Genomic DNA, 19240 nt, shown 5'->3' with positions numbered 1-19240 from the left:
CTATAAACCTGAGCCTTAGTAATTGTGCATGCTCATGTTCTGTGCTGAATGTTTCAAGCTTCTTATTGGCATGCAACTCTACTGTTTTTCTTTTTTCCCCCTCTTTCTCTTTTTTTTAATGTGGTTACTGAATATATATGTATCTATCTACTTGTAGTTGCTGTTTATAATTTTGTACTCATTTTTGTCACAACCACCGCATGATCGCTGATACCAGTTTCAGTGTACTCATCCTCAATGAGGTCAGATCTGTTTGTTGCCATTAGATTTAATATATTTCCATCTTGAGTGGAGTTCCAAACTACCTGTTCTAGGTAGTTTTAAGAGAAGGTGCTTAGAAACATTTCACAAGATGTCTTGTCACAGCCACTTCTAACTAAACTGTAATTTTTGTAATATATGTTGGATGATTAAAGCCTGCACTGACAATAACAGTGTGATTGGTCAACTTACATGCAAGTAAACTTAACTTTTCTTTAAAGTTCAGAGTGATAGGTGACAGAAGGATCCAATTACCATTTTATGCCCATTCCTGATACTGAGTCTTAGCCACTCAATCTTGCGTATAGCTTCAATTCTGTCTCAGTGGATTTTAGTTTCTTGTCTACTGCAACAAATACACCACCTCTGTTTCCCATTAGCCTATCCTTTTGATAAAAACTTAAGTTTTTGCCAAAAAATTCACTGTTATCAATTACAGGTGCCAATCAGTTTCTGTTCCTAGTATTATATGAGCTTCACTGCCTTTTAGGACTGCTTCAACCTGTGGCACTTTATTGCGAATACTTTGTCAGTTAACTACTAGGGTTTTAATACTCATCTCTGTCGTGGGAGGGGGGGGGGGGTTTAATACTCATCTCTGTCGTGGGAGGGGGGGGGAGCATTCTTTTGGCTCTTTTCCTTATACTTCTGTATCTGCTGTAGCTGGCCTTATCTGAACTGGATGGAGAATTGCCTAATGTACAAAAAAAAAAGAAAAAAAAATCTTGTGTGCTCCCTGCACCCAGTCAGCTATGTGGATAGCAACCTCTGATGTGCAGTGCTAGCGCACATCTGACCCATTTAGGGAGATCCTACAATTCCCAGTCCTATGGCAAAAATCCTGGAAATCACAGCCTAGCTTGGTACAGAATCTTCAAAGTCTCTGGTTCAGTCCTCCCATTCAACTGAGAGCCAGGGGCTGATGATCAGTTCTGGGGACAACACTGTAAATTGCGAACCTCATTGAAACTCAGTGCATAAGACTGGTCTTCTCAGCCTTCTCTGTCAGTCACTGGAACAATCCAAGTATGATCTCAGAGCCCACTCAATGGGCATCATTCATTTCAATGTTCACCACAGTCTGCAGTTTGCTGCACCCTGTTTCCTCAATGGCTGTCAGAATAGCCTCTCCAACACATTGATTGAGGCCTGAAAACACACCCACTGAGTGTAGTTGGTTTTCTTTCCTGACCTCTTGCTGTCATCCCCTTATAACGGTACCAGTATTTTCCATACATTTGGACTGTCAGCCTATTAATAGGCCCCTACCCTGTTGTGTTTGCCTTCTCCTGATGCAGGACGCAGCACAATTCCCAACAGGTGAAGGGAGTCCCACTGGCTCTGTTTCAGTTTCATTGGAAGAAACTACCTCGAACTTGTTGGTTAGGTGGATTGGTATAACACTCTCAGCCCTCCCTGGTACCTGCCTACCCTGTACAGGATGCCTAGATCTCCCACTGACAGGTCACTCGCAGTCAAGTGGATGAGTAATCACAGATACCGTACTTCCTGCAGAGGATATAGAATCCACAGTACCTTGGGTACCTCAGGTACCAGTTCACGACTTTCAGGAACGAATGCACCAATTATCAGCAACTGCCAATCATTTGACAGTAGTCAGGGCAATTTCCAGCTGCTTAAGAATGTCAAATAACTCACTATGTTTACAAAAACAGCATTCACAGTGGGACTGCATCGTGGCTGGTGCAATTTGTTACAGGACAGTGAGCAAATAACTTTAAACTAAACCTGCTGACTATCTTTTAATCTGCTGAGAAAAAAGAAGAAAAAATAATAATTCCGTATAATAAATGAAGCAAATACATAAAACAAGATTTCTATTAAGGCAACAGAAAAACCTGTGGCAAAAATTACTTGTTTCCTAAAACTTTTTGAAGTTGATTAGTGTCACTAACAAACTCAAAAGTAGACTCAATTTATGATAATATATTCCACTTGAAAGGGAAAACTAGATTTGCCAGTAATGCAATAGGTAATTTACAATATGTGCTACAGTAACTAAACCACAAACACCAATTTACTATGAATCAGTTATGCACAGAACAGTAGCAACTTCCAAAAATTCAAAAATGTATGTTTCTTGGTGTTGATATACACTGAATTTCAGGGTGATCTATTCTTTGGCAGTAACTATGAATCACAAATGCTGATTTCCTATTAAATAAATTATCTGCAACACTCATAATTTACCAAAATTTTCAAATACCATTTTGCTGAGTGTCAACATAATTTGCATTTGAAAATTGTCAGAAATAGCATATTTCTCTCATAATTATATAGTGATGTTAGATAATGATTGTTTTGAATGAGCATAGGCCTATTGTTGTGAAAAATTTAAAAGACCCAAATAAGTGTAAGCCTACAAAGTTGACGACAGCAGTACAAGTTCATCTTGACACTCATAAATGTTTTGAGTTACGTCTTTCAGTGATTTGTCAAATTCTTCTTACAATATCACATCACCCATCTCATCTTCACCCACTTGCTCTTTTCTTTTCATAATAATGTCCACAAGTTTCTCCCCTTCTTTATATTCATTTCACCTTTCGATCTCCTCTTCCTTACTTAGTACCAACTTGCCATCTGAGCTCTTGATTAACATACAGCTGCTTCACTTTTCAAAATACATTTTTTTAAATATTCCTATAAGCAGTATTTACAATTCAAGTAGTCATTAATACTACTCTTTGCACTCCCTACCAATGACATTTTTGAGCACCTCTCTTTTGTAGTGCATTTTTTGTTTGCTGCATTTTTGTATTTTCTCCGTTCACGAATCAAATTTGATATCTCCTATGCTATCTGAGGATTCTGCAGGTCCTTCTCTTTATGTCTAGTTTTATCTCTGCTACCTTCACTAATTCATATGCCAAAGTTGGGCAAAATCAATACAATAGTTATTGTCTGCTGATGAATTAAAAAAGTAAAATAAAATTTAAAAAAAGACTCAGTCCCTTCTATTGCATTCCTTTGCCCTGTTTCACTTAGTTGTTTCATTTTGCCCTGCTGCAACCAGTTGTCACATAATGCAAACTCTTAACGATCTGTGGCTGTTTAAAGGTAACTAGATCCCACCTACATAATTTCCTACCTTTTGTAATCTCTTCAACATTAACCTGCTTTTCGTAACCAATAAACTATAATCAGAGTCTGTAATTGCTCCTGACTCCTAAATCCATGTCTCATCATGCTATAAACTTCTTGAAACCTTCCAGTGTATCCTAGAGTCTTCCACATATACAACCTTCTTTCATAATTCTCAAATCATGTATCAGGAATGTGTGCAAAATTCCATCAGGTGACTCCCCTTCTGTCCATTTTTCCCAGTCCATTTTCTCGTACTAGTTAACCGTCTCTTCCTTTTTACACTATAAAATTCCAGTCCTCCATCAAAATTAAATTTTCGTACTTCTTTATGTACTGAACAATACTGTTCATCTCATCAAACATTTTTTTCTCAATGTCTTTGTACACTGCGGGATTAGTAGACATGCCTCTTATTACTGTTGTGGTTTGCCCGGACTTAGTGTCTGTGTTGGTTGGGATCCACTCACTATGCTGTTCATAGTAGTTCACATACATTTCTAATTCCTTGTTCGTTATTAGACCTACTTATGTATGCCTTTATTTAATCTTGTGTTGATAACCCTCTACTTCCCTGACCAGAAAATCAGTGTCTACAGACAACACGCTAAGTTTACTGTATCTAACCTTAGTCTACCCATTTCTCCACCTACACATTTAAGGGCTCTGATATTCAACATTCCAACCTGTAAACACCAGTTTTTTATTTCATTTTTTATGAGCAGTCTTCAGCCAGAGTTCATAATAGACGATGGTTTTACCTCAGGAGTATATTAATCAGAAGAATGCCATCTTCTTTAAGGCATACAAAAGAGCTGCAAATGCTTGGGAATTAAAAAAAATATTTAGTTTCCCCTTGCTTTCAGTTGTGCTGCAGTACCAACATAACAAGGCCACATTGGCCAGTGTTAAAAGGCCTGGTCAGTCAGTCATCCGTACTGTTGCCCCTGCAACTAATGAAAAGGCTGCTACCCATTGTCAGCAACAATATGTCTCTCCACAAATTCTCTTCCTGCTTGATTGCACCTACAGTTTGGCTATCTCATCATTGATCTAGACAGACCATCCCATCAAGTCAAACTTCATGGTTCAAGGGAGAGGGGAGAGGGGGGGAGTTGATTAGATTATTATTTTTATTTAATTTCAATTTGTAATCCAGTTGGACCAAAGGAATGAAACACATGGATACTCAGTTAATGTGTTTAATTACTTTCATGATGGTTACTTGTTTGGAAATATATGAAAAGAGTATTCTTTACTAAAGACCCAGTTACAAGCCTGATCAACTACAATGTTGACTGCAAACCATTGATTACTATTCTCATGACATAAGCAAACATTACAATTTTAAAAGCCTTTGTTTTGTTCTTATTTCTGTTTCATACAATTGATATGATTATGTTTCAATTATAGAGCAAAACTCCAATTATGTAAATGGTAAAAGTGTTTCATTGAAATACAGTGAGTAAGTAAACCATGAATGTGTTCCAGTGAAACTGGAACACCACTAAAGTTAGCCTCGAGATAAATTTTCTTTTATAGATATAGTAATTTTTCAGTATGCCTTCTCTTTTAGAGTAACCTTCAATGAAACCAAAATAAAGCAGCTTCGGCGTTGTAGTGTGTGAAAAATTGATAAGTAATTTAAGTAAAGCACGATATCTGCTGATATACTTCAGCATACATAATCTACAAACCATTGTGAAGTCCATGGCAGAGGGTACATAGTGTGGTAGCACATTTATGGTTTCTTCAAGTTCCAAATGTGTGTGGAGCATTGAAAGAATGATTTCTTAAATACCTCCATAAGTGCTGTAATTAGTCTAATTTTGTCTTCATGGAATGTATGGGAGCAATATGTAGAGAGCTGAGGAATATCTTTTGATTCTTCATGTAATATTGGTTCTTGAAATTTTTTATGTAGGTTTTTGATTAATAATTTGCATATAACTTCAAGAGTCTGCCACAAACAAAACTGTGACCATTCTTATGTCCTTTCTTTGTATGTATTCAGTATCCCCTGTTAGTTCTGTTTGGTATACCAATCCACACTACATAATACAGTTAAAGGGTCACTTTCTCAAAACCCTGTAGTTGTCCCTTGTCCATCATTGCTACACAGAAGTTTTAAATTTGGCTTAAAGGTGCCTACAACATTCCCCTGTAATGGTGCAAAAGCATGGCTTGAGGTCTCAGCAACACTTTAAACAGCAAGGTGTTGACACATGTGAAAAAAGGCCACACCTCAGAAGTTAATGTGAGCTGTAATGTGGTTAATGATGGTACTTTGGCACCAAATTTCACACAACCCTGCCCAGTGCCACTGTGGATGTGTCACACAATGGGAAGGTTGTCACTCTCCCTCTTAGCCATATTTGAATTCTTCCTTTGACACTTTTGTAATGGAGGTCAGAACCAGAATGCCCAGCATTGAAATCATGTGGTTTTCTTGTGGGTGGCCAAGGTAAAAATTTCATGCACCCTAACACTCAGTATCAACATGAAAAGACCTCACAGGGTGCCACAAAGGATGTTATTGAAATAATCTGTTTCCTTGGGGTATTGATACCACACATTTTGCAGTCAAAAACGAAAATCTGCAGTGTGATGAGCAACATGATGATATTCTTGACAACCTTTGACTCCGCTGACACCCACTGGACAATTGAACCCTTCTGTAAGGACATCGTGGGCCTACAACCCCACTGAACATCACTGCACTCATTCAACTATAGTGTGATTGCATTTTTTGTTCTGGTGTACAGGGTGGAACCATTACGGACCACTCAAAACCATTAGACAAAATTTGCATGTGATCTGAAGCAACAACAGATGTTTATGTTTTTTTCAGTCCTCCTGTTGTTCCACATCCTCCTCTGACATGACCAAAGTGTGTGTGTGTGGGGGGGACTGTGACATTGAGACATGTGCAAATTATCAAATTATGAATGACACTCCAAAGGGTCTCTCTGAGGCATTTCATTTTAGTGCCACCCATGCAGCTTTGCTGAGCACTTTAAAAATTTGCCTATACAGAGACAGCCAGGCACTGTTCACTAGACACCGGCGTGCCAAGCAAAAATTTGGACCCCTCCCCCCCCCCCCCCCGAGTTGAGTGGCACTATGCTCCTCACCTAGGTGGCTGCATGCAGAATCTAAGGAGTGTCAAAAGGGAAGCCTGTCACACCATCACCTAGTGATCAGCGACTGGCTGTCCCTGTATAGGTACATTTTTAAAGTGCTCAGCAAAGGTGTGTGGGTGGCACCAAGGTTGTTGCTGGTCTGGGGCTCTCAGAGGGGCCCTTTGCCATTTTTTTTCACGCATGTGTCAATGCCACCCCCTCCTCCTTCACTTTTGTCATGTCACAGGAGGGTGTAAAACAGGAGTTCTAAGAAAAGCATAAATACCCTTTGCTGCTTTGAATCATGTTCAAGTTTTGTTGGATGGTTTTGAATGGTCCCAACTGGTTCCACCCTGTACACCAGAACAAAATTGCAATCACACTGCAGTTCAATAAGTTCAATCACTTTCAGTGGAGTTGCAGGCCAACAACATCCTTAGAGAATGGGTGAATCATATGGAGGATATCAGAAATGTCTAAGGTACTCAAGAATGATGTCCTGTTGCTCATACCACTGCGAACTGTCATTTTAGACAGTGAAATATGTGTTTTCATTGCGGACTTTATGGCATCCCCGATGCCATTTTGTCTCAATATTGAGTGGTGGTCTGTCTGAAATTGTTTCCTCAGCCAGCTGTAAGAAAACTCTGTGACTTAAATGATTGGCATTGCAGTTCTGATCTTCATCGCAGAGTGTCAAAAGAAGTGGTGAAATGTGGTTAAGAGGGAATATGGCACAATGTAATATTACTTAACCACATTACATCTCACATGAATTTTTGAGCTCTAGCCTTTTACTCTCACGTGTCAACTTCTTGCTGTTTGAAGTGTCGCCAACCTGACAGTGATGTTGCAGGATGACATGCTTTTGCGCCATTACAGAGGAAGATTGTGGACAACTTTCACTCATATTTGAAACTAATGCATCACAATGAAAGACATTTTCTAAAAAGTAACCCTTTAATAGTGCTGCACAGTGTATTTGTTAAAATTTTACTGGCTATTTTATTCATCAGAACTGGAAATCATCAAGGGGAAGTGCATTGCACAGAATTACAACACAGGTGCAGAAAACCAAATATGCATCAAAGGGTGTAGCAAACATAGCAAGTCAAACCCAGCTACTAATTGTGATGTGACACCAATAATATGATATGACTGGAGACCAGTCAATGACCACCTGTTACAACGTCTAAAGAAGACAACTTGGTGTATCTTCACTTTTATAAATGTGTTCTACTGCTGAATATTTAAAGTTCGTTGGTACATAAATATGATATTTGAACAGCACACATAGGTACTTTTCATGATCATTATGTTTATGTTTCATCAATTTACTTTGTCATGACAGTTATGAATGACAGTCATAACAGTTGTTATCATAAAAATCAAAATTTTAATATGAGAATTTAAAGGACAAGAAACAAAATCAATTTGTACTTCATTGCTGTATTCTTAATTTTATGTCATTTCCGAGTTCTATATTATGGTACATGCGCTATTTTTTAATTGGCTGCAGACATTAGGGAAATCTACAAAGATTCCAAAATAAATTAAAATGATACCTTACTAGAAGTTGTCCAAATATTTTTTATATTCTTGGGACTAAATCAAGCCTTCACATGAGGGGGGGGGGGGGGGGGGGGGGGAAGGTGTACAAGACAAAAAAATGGAAATACCAAAAACAAAACAAATTACCATTTACCATGCCGAATATGAAGCAGGGAAACCATTGACATTCAAAACAGCTTCCAATCATCTCATAATGGGTAAGCAGAGGTCATGTACATTTTTCAAGAGAATATTGTACCTTTCTTCCTGTAAAAGAGTGGCAAGTTCAGGTAATGATGATGCTGGTAGATAGTGATCACACACCCTTCTCTTTAAAGTAGACTGTAAAGGTTCAGTAAAATTGAGACCTTTTGACTCTGGTGGCCAGTGGAGATGTGAAAAATCATTCTTGTGGTCATAAAACTGGTCCTGGACAATGTGACCTATATGAGAAGGGTCTCTGTTGCCTTGGAATGCAGCATCACCATTGGGGAACAAATATTGTACCATGGGACAGACTTGATCATCCAAAATACACTGGACTCTTGCTAAACTGGCCATTCCTCGCACATTTGGGTCGAATTAGCAGAAGAGCCAGATTCTTGAATGTGTTTAAAATTTAGTATAAACACACTTCATCAAATCAAAAGATGCACTCATTTTTACAGAAAATTTAATCCTTGAGTGTATACATGCATATTAGAATCACTCAACATTCACTATGAAACGTGTCCCAAAGTTTTAGTTGTCACAATGATGATACACAATGGTAGTATGCTTTATCACACAATGGCTTTACAGGCATTTCATAGGTCCTGCCATGTTTGTGATTGTTGCATAATGTACTCAAGGAAGACGTCTCCAGCTTCAGCACTAGCAGTTTGAGATATTCTCATGGTCCCTTCTTAATCAGTTTCATCATAACTTTCCTGTGATAGATTACCTCTTTTCTGCTGAAGTTTGCTCATAAATAGTTGCTCGTCCAACACTGTTGCCAGCATCAATGATTTTCTGCGAAGAGCCTCAGTTCAGTTTATATCTAATTTTGAGTTTCTGCTTGAGGTCTAGCATATGGTGTTTCCCTTTAGAAGCCATGATAATGATCCATAAGGAAAGCCACAATTTCAAGGTGTACAGGAATGTTGAACACTATAATTAACTAACAACATTGCTGCAGATGAAATTTCATTATTGTAAGCATCATTTCAGATTTAACAACTATAAGCAGGAAGTGTGCCAGATTACTGAGAGGCCAGACTACTTAGGCCGTATTAGCGAGAGTTTAGTAAAGTCACATAATCCTTGGCAGTAATGCTACCGTGTAGAGTAACAATGGGATGCAGGGAATACCATTCTATGGCTGCCCAAATCATCACAGAGCCCCCACCATATTTCACACTTGGCAGCAAGCATTCTGCATCATACACTGGGAATGGTGTACACCAGATGTAAACGTAGCCAGAAGTTGGAAACAGTGTGATACAAGACTCTTCTGGCCAAACAGCATTCTTCCATTGCTACATAGTATCAGGTTTTATGGCTTTGGTACTTTCTTTTCCTGTAACACACATTTGCGTCACTGAAGAGTAGTTTTGGAATTCCACCTTGCCCTGCAATTCCCAGTTTATCCAGCTCCCTGTGTGTAGGTTTGATGCTAACATGGTTCACAAGTGTGTCATTCAGTTCTGCTGTGACTTTTGCAGCTCTCGTCTTTTTTGTTACAATCCTCTTCATTAACCATCTGTCATGATCACTCAATGCACTCTTTCATCTGCATTGTTATTTTCCTGTATGCTCTTGAAAAACCACACTTCAGCTACCTTCGTTATGCAAGCACCCATCATACAAGCACCAACAGTTTGTCCACATCAGAATTCACCCAGCTCCAACATAAGCACTCACAACTGCACAGAACTCAGTTCTTACCACAACTGATACTTGCAACATATTGAGGACTTTTTGAAGATGCTGTTGGTCATCTAGTACAACAGCACCACTTGCAGGCATGGATAGCATCTGCAGTTATGTTCAAGCATGCAGTGTTTCCATATTTTAGTCCAGTCTGTGTACTTAATGTAGTGTCGCTTAGTAGCCTCTCACTTATAATTTGTCTGAACTTGGGAATTAAAACTCATAGCTGCCATTATTCAGGATGAATTCCTAATAAAGTCAAGTTGCATCTGCATCTGCACTGGTATGAGACAGACTGGTTTCTTTTGTTTAATGTCTAACTTTTTCATTGCAAATAGCTTTTGACTTGTTAAGGATCTTTATGACTTATTTTCACTTACATAAGCAATAACCAGGTCTTATGAAACATAGAATACTGAATTTTTTGAACACCAATAATCACCAAGATTATTTTAATAGCACCATTGTGGTTTTTTTAAGTACAGAATAACAAATCTGTATGAGACAGTTCAATGAAGTAATTCTTGAATAGGGCTGACAAGATATTGCAGAGTGAAAAGACATTGAATAAGCCAATCTTTATGTTGTTGTTGTTGTTGTTGTTGTTGTTGTGAGTATTTAAATGGTTGTAAACTAGTACTGCCAAGGCAAGCAATACATGATTGTTACACCACGTGTTAGTCTCCACTGAAAGTGTTGTAAACTTGCAGATGGTGTGCCATTGAAACGGTTGCTACAGAAGCACACATTTTCATGTATGCCATGTATATTTACTCCATCTGCTATTCTCATTCAATGCATTGCCATCTTTCCATTTAAAAAAGAAAACAAAATTGGTGCCTATATGATTAAAGAAAAAGATCCTATAAATATCTCCAGTGACTCAAAAGTTAATCAACGTGAAAAAGATAGGTGGTTCACTTTGTGTATGTGAAGTGTGTAATGGTAATAAACAGAAGTTAATGCACTCCTGTGTAGTGGATAAAACTTTTAAACAGAAAATGAAACTAACAAATGTCCTTAATAAAACAGTATATTATAGAAGATTGTTGGTAGTTTGTTTAACATACAGAAACTGTTTGTCATTGTTTTCCGTGCTAGCAGTTTTGCGCATCCCAGAGGAAAATGCAGTGTTTGAATCACAAATGAAAATTACAGGCTCCTGACCAGATGTTCATGTTATTTGGATGTGTTTGTAAATATGAACACACTTACTAATTTGCTGATTTGCAGTTAATTTTTCTTTACAGGTGGCACCAAGACTGAAAGAATCTCTTGTTACATCAGGCACTGTGATGATTAATTACCAGCCATTAAAACAGAAGACATTTCGGAATTTCTTTCGTCTTGTCACTACATGTCATCCCCCACCCACACACCATGATATGGATTTCATAATTAGTCAAATAGACCACTATGGCTCACAACTGTGATGTCGGTTTCATTGACACTGACTCCATTTGATTGTCATTTTGTGTCTGATGTGAACAGGTAAGAGAAAACTTCATTTGTTAGTCAGGTGATAAGTGTAACATTGTCATGCAATATAAACTTTTATGTTACATTCTCCATGTGTCTCAAAACATTTTAAAATAAGCGTTCAGAGTAGAAAAAGTTTACATCCTCCAAAAGAAATAAAATGATTTCTCATGAGTCCTTACTACGATCTTTATTTTAAGTCTATTTCATTTTGTTGTAATAAAGCTATTGACTTGTGTGGAAAATTTCAAGACTGTAGCTACCTGTAAATAGTAGGTCAGTGTTGGTATTCTCCTGAAAATCCTAGCATGATAGTTTAAGGGCAAGGAGTTTGTGAGCCAAAGAAACTAAAACTGTTATATTTTATAATTCTTTATTAATAAAATATTTAAAAATAAGTTCATTTTTCAGACTCAATATGAGTCACATAGATTATTAATACAACTATGTACATCTGATGTTGCCTCTTTTAGCTTAAAAGATACTGGACCCTGCAGTTAGACATAACCATAGTTAAAAAGTAAGAATGATATACAGATCAATTCTGTACCACACTATAAGACAAACATATAAAAATTCTTGTATAAAATAGTTGTTAGAGAAATTTATGCTGTGATTGTCAGAATACATTTTACGTATAAACTGCATAATCTGGAAATAATGACCTGACATACAAATTGCTTTCTCTGTCATGAATTACTGCTATGATATAAAGCTTAAATTGTCTGTTATGAACTTGTGTCAAATTACTTAGTAAACTTCTTATCCATTATTGTATTGTAGAGAATTCATATCAAATCCAAAAACCAGAATATAATGACAGTTTGCAGTAATACGTTGTAAAGAATAAAAGAGCAGAACAGTCAAATCCAAAAGACAAAATTAGTTCAAGAAATCCTGTTTTTCAGCTTAAGCTGTATTTTTTGTCTTTGTGAACAGATATGCTAATGAGGTTCTGAACTATTATATACCATCACAATTACAAATCATTTCCTTTACAACTTGCAAAAAACAAATTTCGAGTATGTGTCACAATTGTTTATTATTTATCTTTTTTTCTTTCACTATTATGAAAAATCACTACTCTACACTATTTGGTTTTCGACTGCTTCTCAATTCCTTGTTACTTTTGAGAAAAATGTTTCCAAATAACTGAGAATGATAGCAAGTTTACTAATAGAGATACGTTTAGTATTAAACAAAGAAGAAACATAGTTGTGTAATATACTGAACATAGCTGTTGAAATACCAGGCTGACTTTTGGAGTTTTTAGTATGACACAGATGAAGATATATTGCCAGCTCTCACAATATTATACATCAGTAACAGCTGTGTTCATCTCTATCCTTGTGTAACACTGATGGTGGAGACGATAAAACAGACAATAACTGCTGCTCATAAATCTAGAGAGACACATGAAAATTTATATCATGACTGTGACTCCAACGTTGATTTCCTTCTTTTATTACTAGCTTCCTTAATCATTTGGTTCTCCAAATGTGCCTCCTGGACTGATACAAATTCTCACTGTCACTTCATAATAATAATTTTCATGAATCATTGTGGATGTATATTACTGTGATGAGTGGTGTGACTTTATTTCATGTTTACTTATGTAATTTTTGCATATTGAGCTATTATGGAAAATATATTTCAGTAGAATATCCCATTGCATTACATCTCTAATTTTTTTGCTAGTGTCTGCAGGGAATGTTAGATTTAATTTTCTCTGTGATGTTGAAATATTCTAAGGAATATAGAGAAGGGTTTAGACCTTGTACATTGTGCTGTAAAAGTATCTATAATAGTTTGTAGCCTTGTTTAAAAAATTCCTGCTACTGCATGAGAATATAAATAGCTATATGTGACAAATATATAGAATGCTATGAATATCACAGAAAAATTTTTTACATTTGGGATCAAATGAACAATAAATTTCTAAAGATAATTGTCTTTTTCTGTCGCAGGAATGCACGAGAAGACAGCAACACAGCAGGTTAACAACAACAGTGGAGCCACATTAATTTTGTTGCTGTATAACGTCTTTCATAAAAAAGGTCTGGAAATTTACTGATATGTGTAAAGTCTTATGAAAATAATAAAACTCTTAATACTATTTACACAAAATATACAAATATTTATAACATTCTGTTCAGAATTTGTCAATTCATCAAATGAAGATATGTACATATATACACACTTAAAACAAGAAACAGTTCATTGGCACAAAGTATGAAGATAAGACTTCCATATGCAGTCTACACTTAAGATATCACCAGATAATCTCTTTGTGGGGCTTGTAAATTCTTTCACGATCCATAACATTGTTATAGAACAGTTTGATACCACTTATAACAAGTGTCCGCTCTAGTCACTCATTTTATGTACATACATTTGAAGGAACCATTGTTTCTTTTTTGAAATACTGAAAAACAGACATTTCATCAGCAGTCAACAACTTTAGAAGTCATTTATTAGCACCAGCAGTGTGTCAGATGCACTGAAATCTTGAGGGGGTAGTTGTCACAATCGAGATGAAATGTTCATCTACTTAATCCTCCATATCATTCAAGTCACTGTATGAAAAATGGAAGTGGGCATGCACTAATGCGTGCACATGCACCCACATCCCCCCCCCCCCCCCCCACACACACACACACAAATACAAACACACACACGTGTGAAAAACTGTTAAATTATGTTGCTTGCGCACTGAAACAGAAATTCACTTCATCCCAAACAATTTCTCTGTTACCGCATCACAGAAATGATTCACTTTGCATTTAGTCAGAAGAATTTGTCCTGCTGATCCAGATCAGCTCGTATTTGCCCATTTGCTAGGCTATGACTGTTCCTTTTTATAGTTGCAGTTTCGTACTCAACTGCTGGTTTTGAGAACAGCTTTGGTGTACCCAGTGAGATACCTCCACTAGGGTTACTTGCACTCCTATGAGGACTGCTGGTGGAGCCATTACTACTATTTGAAGGTGCCCGCTTTGAATGGCTGCTTGTTTCCTTTAGTGGCACTGTAACATAAGGATTTTGCTTTGATGAAATGTAATGTGGGCTGCCAGGTATCCGCGGTCTTCGCCTCTTCTGGTAATAATAGCTAACCGCAGCAGCCAGAATTACACCCAGTATGAAGGCAGCTACACAAGAACCTAGAATAACTCCAACAGACAGAGATTCAGCTTTCTTGAGGTCAAGGCTGCTCTGAACACCAAGTGGGTTGAGATCTACAAAGAAAACAAAAGATTATTAATAAACATGTTCTTGATTTCAAGTTGCAGGACTTTAAGTGTGTGATTAAATTACCATTTTCAGTTGTCTGCACACACATTCTTGTCTCCTGATCATGGCCCTGGCACAGCTGAGGTCCAGGGTTCGTTGTCTGACATTTTCTGCGTCTGTGCTGCTCTCCAGCATCATCACACAAAGACCAAACTGACCACGATTCCCATCCCATAAGTGCTGTGACAAAAGCACAATGCAATATTAGTAGCGTGTCTTGACACATAATGAACAATGCTTTGACTAAAAACATGGAATTGTTTGTAGGTGGGGATATTTTCTATGATTCTACATGATTGAAAAGTCTTCATTACTTTTGAATGACCCCTAGTTCTCAAACAGAAAAGCATTTTTCAAGTGACTCCAGAAAATGATGTAACAAAAGGTCTTTGTAATGGTTCCCAAAGTTGCGAAGCAGATCTGTTTTTGAGTTTTGCCTCAGTGATGAATTGTTTTAAAAATAAATGTAAAACTGATCAATGCGAGCAGGAAGGAAATTTTAGATTGTTTAGGTAGAAGAAATGTTGATATAGCATAACAGGTGACCAACAAGGTAACAGTTGCCCAGATTTAAGATATTCCAACAAATCATTCATTTATTTAATAAATGAAGTAAGTTATTAGGCAGTAGGTATCAAATGTTGATCAATGGAAATTCATGCACTTTCCTATGTGCTTTGACTTCTTCAAAAGAAGATTGAAAACTTCACAATACAGTTTAAGGGAAATAATAAGAGTCATTTATTAATGTCAATGTCTTGGATAGTGCCTAAAGCTATTAGGAGCTATTGTGAATCTGTCTAAATCCTGAAGATGAAGTAACAAAGATATACCGTATTTACTCGAATCTAAGCCACACTTTTTTTCCGGTTTTTGTAATCCAAAAAACCGCCTGCGGCTTAGAATCGAGTGCAAAGCAAGCGGAAGTTCTGAAAAATGTTGGTAGGTGACGCCACAACTAACTTCTGCCGTCGAATATACGTAGTGCTACACAGGCATGCTTTGTAGGCACAAAGATACTGGCACCAAAACCTCTACGTCAGTAAATAAATTTAAAAAAAAGGTGGTCGACGAGTTTTTATTCTCCGCCCTGAGTTTCGACCACTGCATTTTCATACATTATCCAATGAAGTAAATACAAATTCCGTATTGTTCATCTTCGAATGTAGCAGAATTTCAATTTACTACAAAAATCCGTCGGGCAAGACTATTTGGGATGTTTGTCAATATGGCCAAGTCTACGTTCTGAATTTTTTCCTACCTGTGAGAAGAGATGGTTGCTAATAGGAACCTGACAAATTGTGAATCACATGCAGTATTCTCTTCACCATAAGAAAGAATACGAATATAAACATTTTGCCATGTATTCTTTCGTGTTTGCTACTATCTCATTTAAATCCCGTTTGCCTAATGAACTACGAAACTATAGAGTGAGACAACAGCAAATGCGGAAGAATATACATATCATGTCATGTCATGTTTATATTCGTATTATTTTTATACCTAATAGTGATACAGTCAGAAATGAAGCGTGCCAACTGAGTAGATTTTTAAATCTAAGATGACTCTAATTTCTGTGCACAATTTGATGTACTAAAGAAGCGGCCGTAAAGATTTTCAAACGGAGAAAAATGTTCGACTAACTCTCGTTCAGAACCTCTTCTATCACACGCAGTCTATTATTTGGTTCTTGTTAATCATTATCAAAGAAAGCAGCAGTGTAAGTAAGAATAAATAGCAGTCTCTTGCCATTGTTTCGCTAATTAGATGATTCCTTTCTTTTTTTTATATATTGTAAGCGGCGGTAGCGTGCACAGAAGCAAGCCGTGCCGCGAGCGGCTACAGGCCGTAAACACACAACAAACAATCCATGACACAGTACAGTAATGCATTTTCATCTTAGAGTGACATGAACACATATAACAAAGAAAACAGCACGTATCAGATCAAAGCAAAATAAGCAATCGTTTCAAACCAGATAAGGCATGTGAAAGAGGAAGGGTACCCGTATAAATTCGGACAGAGCGCCTGGTGCATAGCAATGGCTACCTGGTACAGCTTAACTGCTAAGCTTACGACTCGAACAAACTACTGTAGCTGTATCGTCTTTCATTCGACCTAAATTGTGTCTCATATTACAATGGACCAACTTTCTTTCGATTTGGAGGTGCGGCCTAAAACTTTTCTCTCCCCCTGAATTTTGAGTCTCAAATTTTACGTGTGGCTTAGATTCAGGATTTTTTTTTCCTTTATTTCGAGTCTCATTTTTCAGGTGCGGCTTAGATTCGAGTGCGGCTTACATTCGAGTAAATACGGTATGCTGCACACATTATCATTGGAAAGCTGACACACATTGTACTTCACATGGTCCTGTCAAGCAGGTACAATAGCACTGCACCCATTGCCTGCTGAAATCAGCTGCATATCAAATGAACGTAAACCTTATTACATCACTATCTTGGTTTGTTTAAGATTAGTGTTTTCCTACAAGTTCCTTTCCAGTTTTGTCAGTACAAACAACAAACCATAATCCATTCCTGAAAAATCACTCCAGCTCATAGAATTTCTCCTGCCACTAACACAGTTTGTCCAACCTGAGGTTATCCAAAACCAGAACAGTCAGCAATGGTACAGTGTCATAAACTATCTTTGCAGGCAATCAATCCTGTTTAATTATTTGTACTAGGGGCATAATTCATTTTAGCACTAAGAGAGACTTAAATGAAAAAATTTTGTTAAGAATTCATTTTTTTCTCACAATCTGAATGCAAATTATCACTTTTTCACCTCAATGAAGAAGATCCCCGATATTTGACTTCAAGTTTAACAACACTGTGACTGTTTTGTGCTAACTTCAACTTGATACATCTCCGATAAGAACACTCCTTAAAGACACTTGGGGAACTTTGTACCTCCGGCCAGCACAGCTCCAATAGATGCCAGGTGTCTTTAAGGCTTTTACAACTTAAGTACTTCATATTGGGCAATATCTCCCCTCTAAATTACAACCTGGAATGTGGAAGTGTACACCAACAGGAGTAGTAAACCGTTTTTGCACAGTTGAAACTGCATAGTAAGATTCTACATTATCCTACCGTCTTCCAAAGATGCACACACCTGCCCATTATGGCTACACTAAAACTGCTGGCTTCAAACCAGTTGCTGAATGTATGGCTGATTTGTCATAATTGATCAACATCTACAACCATATTCTCTAAACCATCATTTATGTATGTGCAGTCATCACACATACCATTTCAAACCCACATGTACAATGTCACCACTGATTCCCTCTTTCTCAACAATATCATTCCCAATGGAAATGGCGTGCACATCACTGAAAGCTTTTTCATTTTAAACCCAAAGAAAACCTTTGCATTTTTTCTTTGTAATGGTGAGTGATTTCAGAGTGGCATTAGCTTTGGTTTGGATACACTAATACTGTTCAACTTCAGACTTGTGATTAAGATTCAGTTTACACTTTTCTGAATAATGCAAAATTCCTCAGTGGAGATCTTCCAATGACAAATGCAAGATGTATTGATGAGTCAGGTGAATTTTTAAAATACAGTGGTCACTTTTGCTAAGCTGCATGCCAGTAGGAAAGTGTGATTCTTGTAATTACTTAATTTAAATTTTCAAACAGATGTAGCACACACGGGTTTGTAGGTAGCTGTGAGGGAAAGGCCAAACATTTCACAAAAATGGATACATTGCTCCCTAGTTATAGACCTTCATTTTCCACATGCCAGTCTGCTGCTCTCTGTTCTCTATATTAGTTTAGAATCCATCCTGGATTTTTCAGTTAATTTTATTCAGTTACATGAAATATTGTGTACAGCGTACATTCATCAATTAACAAAAGACAATTTAGCAAAAACCATGCCAGCAATATGAATAAAGGCTTACATTCACAGCTCGTCAGCTCACATGGTTCCTGGCTGACAGAAGGTCCATCGCAGCCCGAGTCAACCTGCGCTCTGTTGCTGACACTTAGGCAGATGCGAGTACGCTGCCGCAGACCTTGTCCACACGTTGCAGAACATCCAGACCATTCTGACCAGCAGCCCCATTCCGCTGTGAAAGCATATGTCACACATAAGCAGGAGGCAAAGTTATCACCTGTCTTTAAAAAAATGTAGTTTTGAGTTCTGGAGATAATGTGACAGAAACTCACAGCATGGACATGAGAATACTTATTCATATTAACAGATTTATTCTTTCTCTCACGCACTTACACTTTGTATTCCATAGCTCCGTAGCACAACTGTAAGAGATATGGAATGAAAAATGAACATACTAACCGAAAAAGCAGCTAATGTAAACTGTTCCTACATTCTATATCCAGCTGATAAACAACTTATAAAAGGAAAATAATTATCTGTCTACCTATTACAAGATAGGGAACTTAGTATTTGTTTTCTACAGGATCACCCAATTACCTGTGACTGTGTGGTAAACAGCCAGTAATTCATCTGTGTATAGTTTGTATACATCTTGTTTTTAGCAACAGCTATGTA

The 19240-nt window shown here is 37.3% G+C and overlaps 2 protein-coding genes across 2 annotated transcripts in view; one reads left to right on the top strand and one right to left on the bottom strand.

Annotated features, from left to right (window-relative positions):
- The window catches only part of LOC126268126 (acidic amino acid decarboxylase GADL1), a 137512-nt gene extending 123967 nt beyond the window's left edge, over positions 1 to 13545 (top strand). Inside the window, exons 10-11 of the mRNA XM_049973656.1 lie at positions 11201 to 11441; positions 13397 to 13545. Of these exons, the coding sequence (XP_049829613.1) occupies positions 11201 to 11383 (183 nt within the window). The 3' untranslated portion in view covers positions 11384 to 11441; positions 13397 to 13545. The remainder of the gene's footprint in view (positions 1 to 11200; positions 11442 to 13396) is intronic.
- The window catches only part of LOC126268125 (semaphorin-5A), a 614642-nt gene continuing 607187 nt past the window's right edge, over positions 11786 to 19240 (bottom strand). Inside the window, exons 13-15 of the mRNA XM_049973655.1 lie at positions 18630 to 18797; positions 14745 to 14900; positions 11786 to 14665 (exon numbers count right to left, since the gene is read on the bottom strand). Coding sequence (XP_049829612.1) covers positions 14217 to 14665; positions 14745 to 14900; positions 18630 to 18797 — 773 coding nt within the window. The 3' untranslated portion in view covers positions 11786 to 14216. The remainder of the gene's footprint in view (positions 14666 to 14744; positions 14901 to 18629; positions 18798 to 19240) is intronic.

Source organism: Schistocerca gregaria, chromosome 4 (genome assembly GCF_023897955.1).
Source record: "Schistocerca gregaria isolate iqSchGreg1 chromosome 4, iqSchGreg1.2, whole genome shotgun sequence".
NCBI lineage: Eukaryota > Metazoa > Arthropoda > Insecta > Orthoptera > Acrididae > Schistocerca > Schistocerca gregaria.
This window is presented reverse-complemented; position numbering and strand designations above follow the sequence as displayed.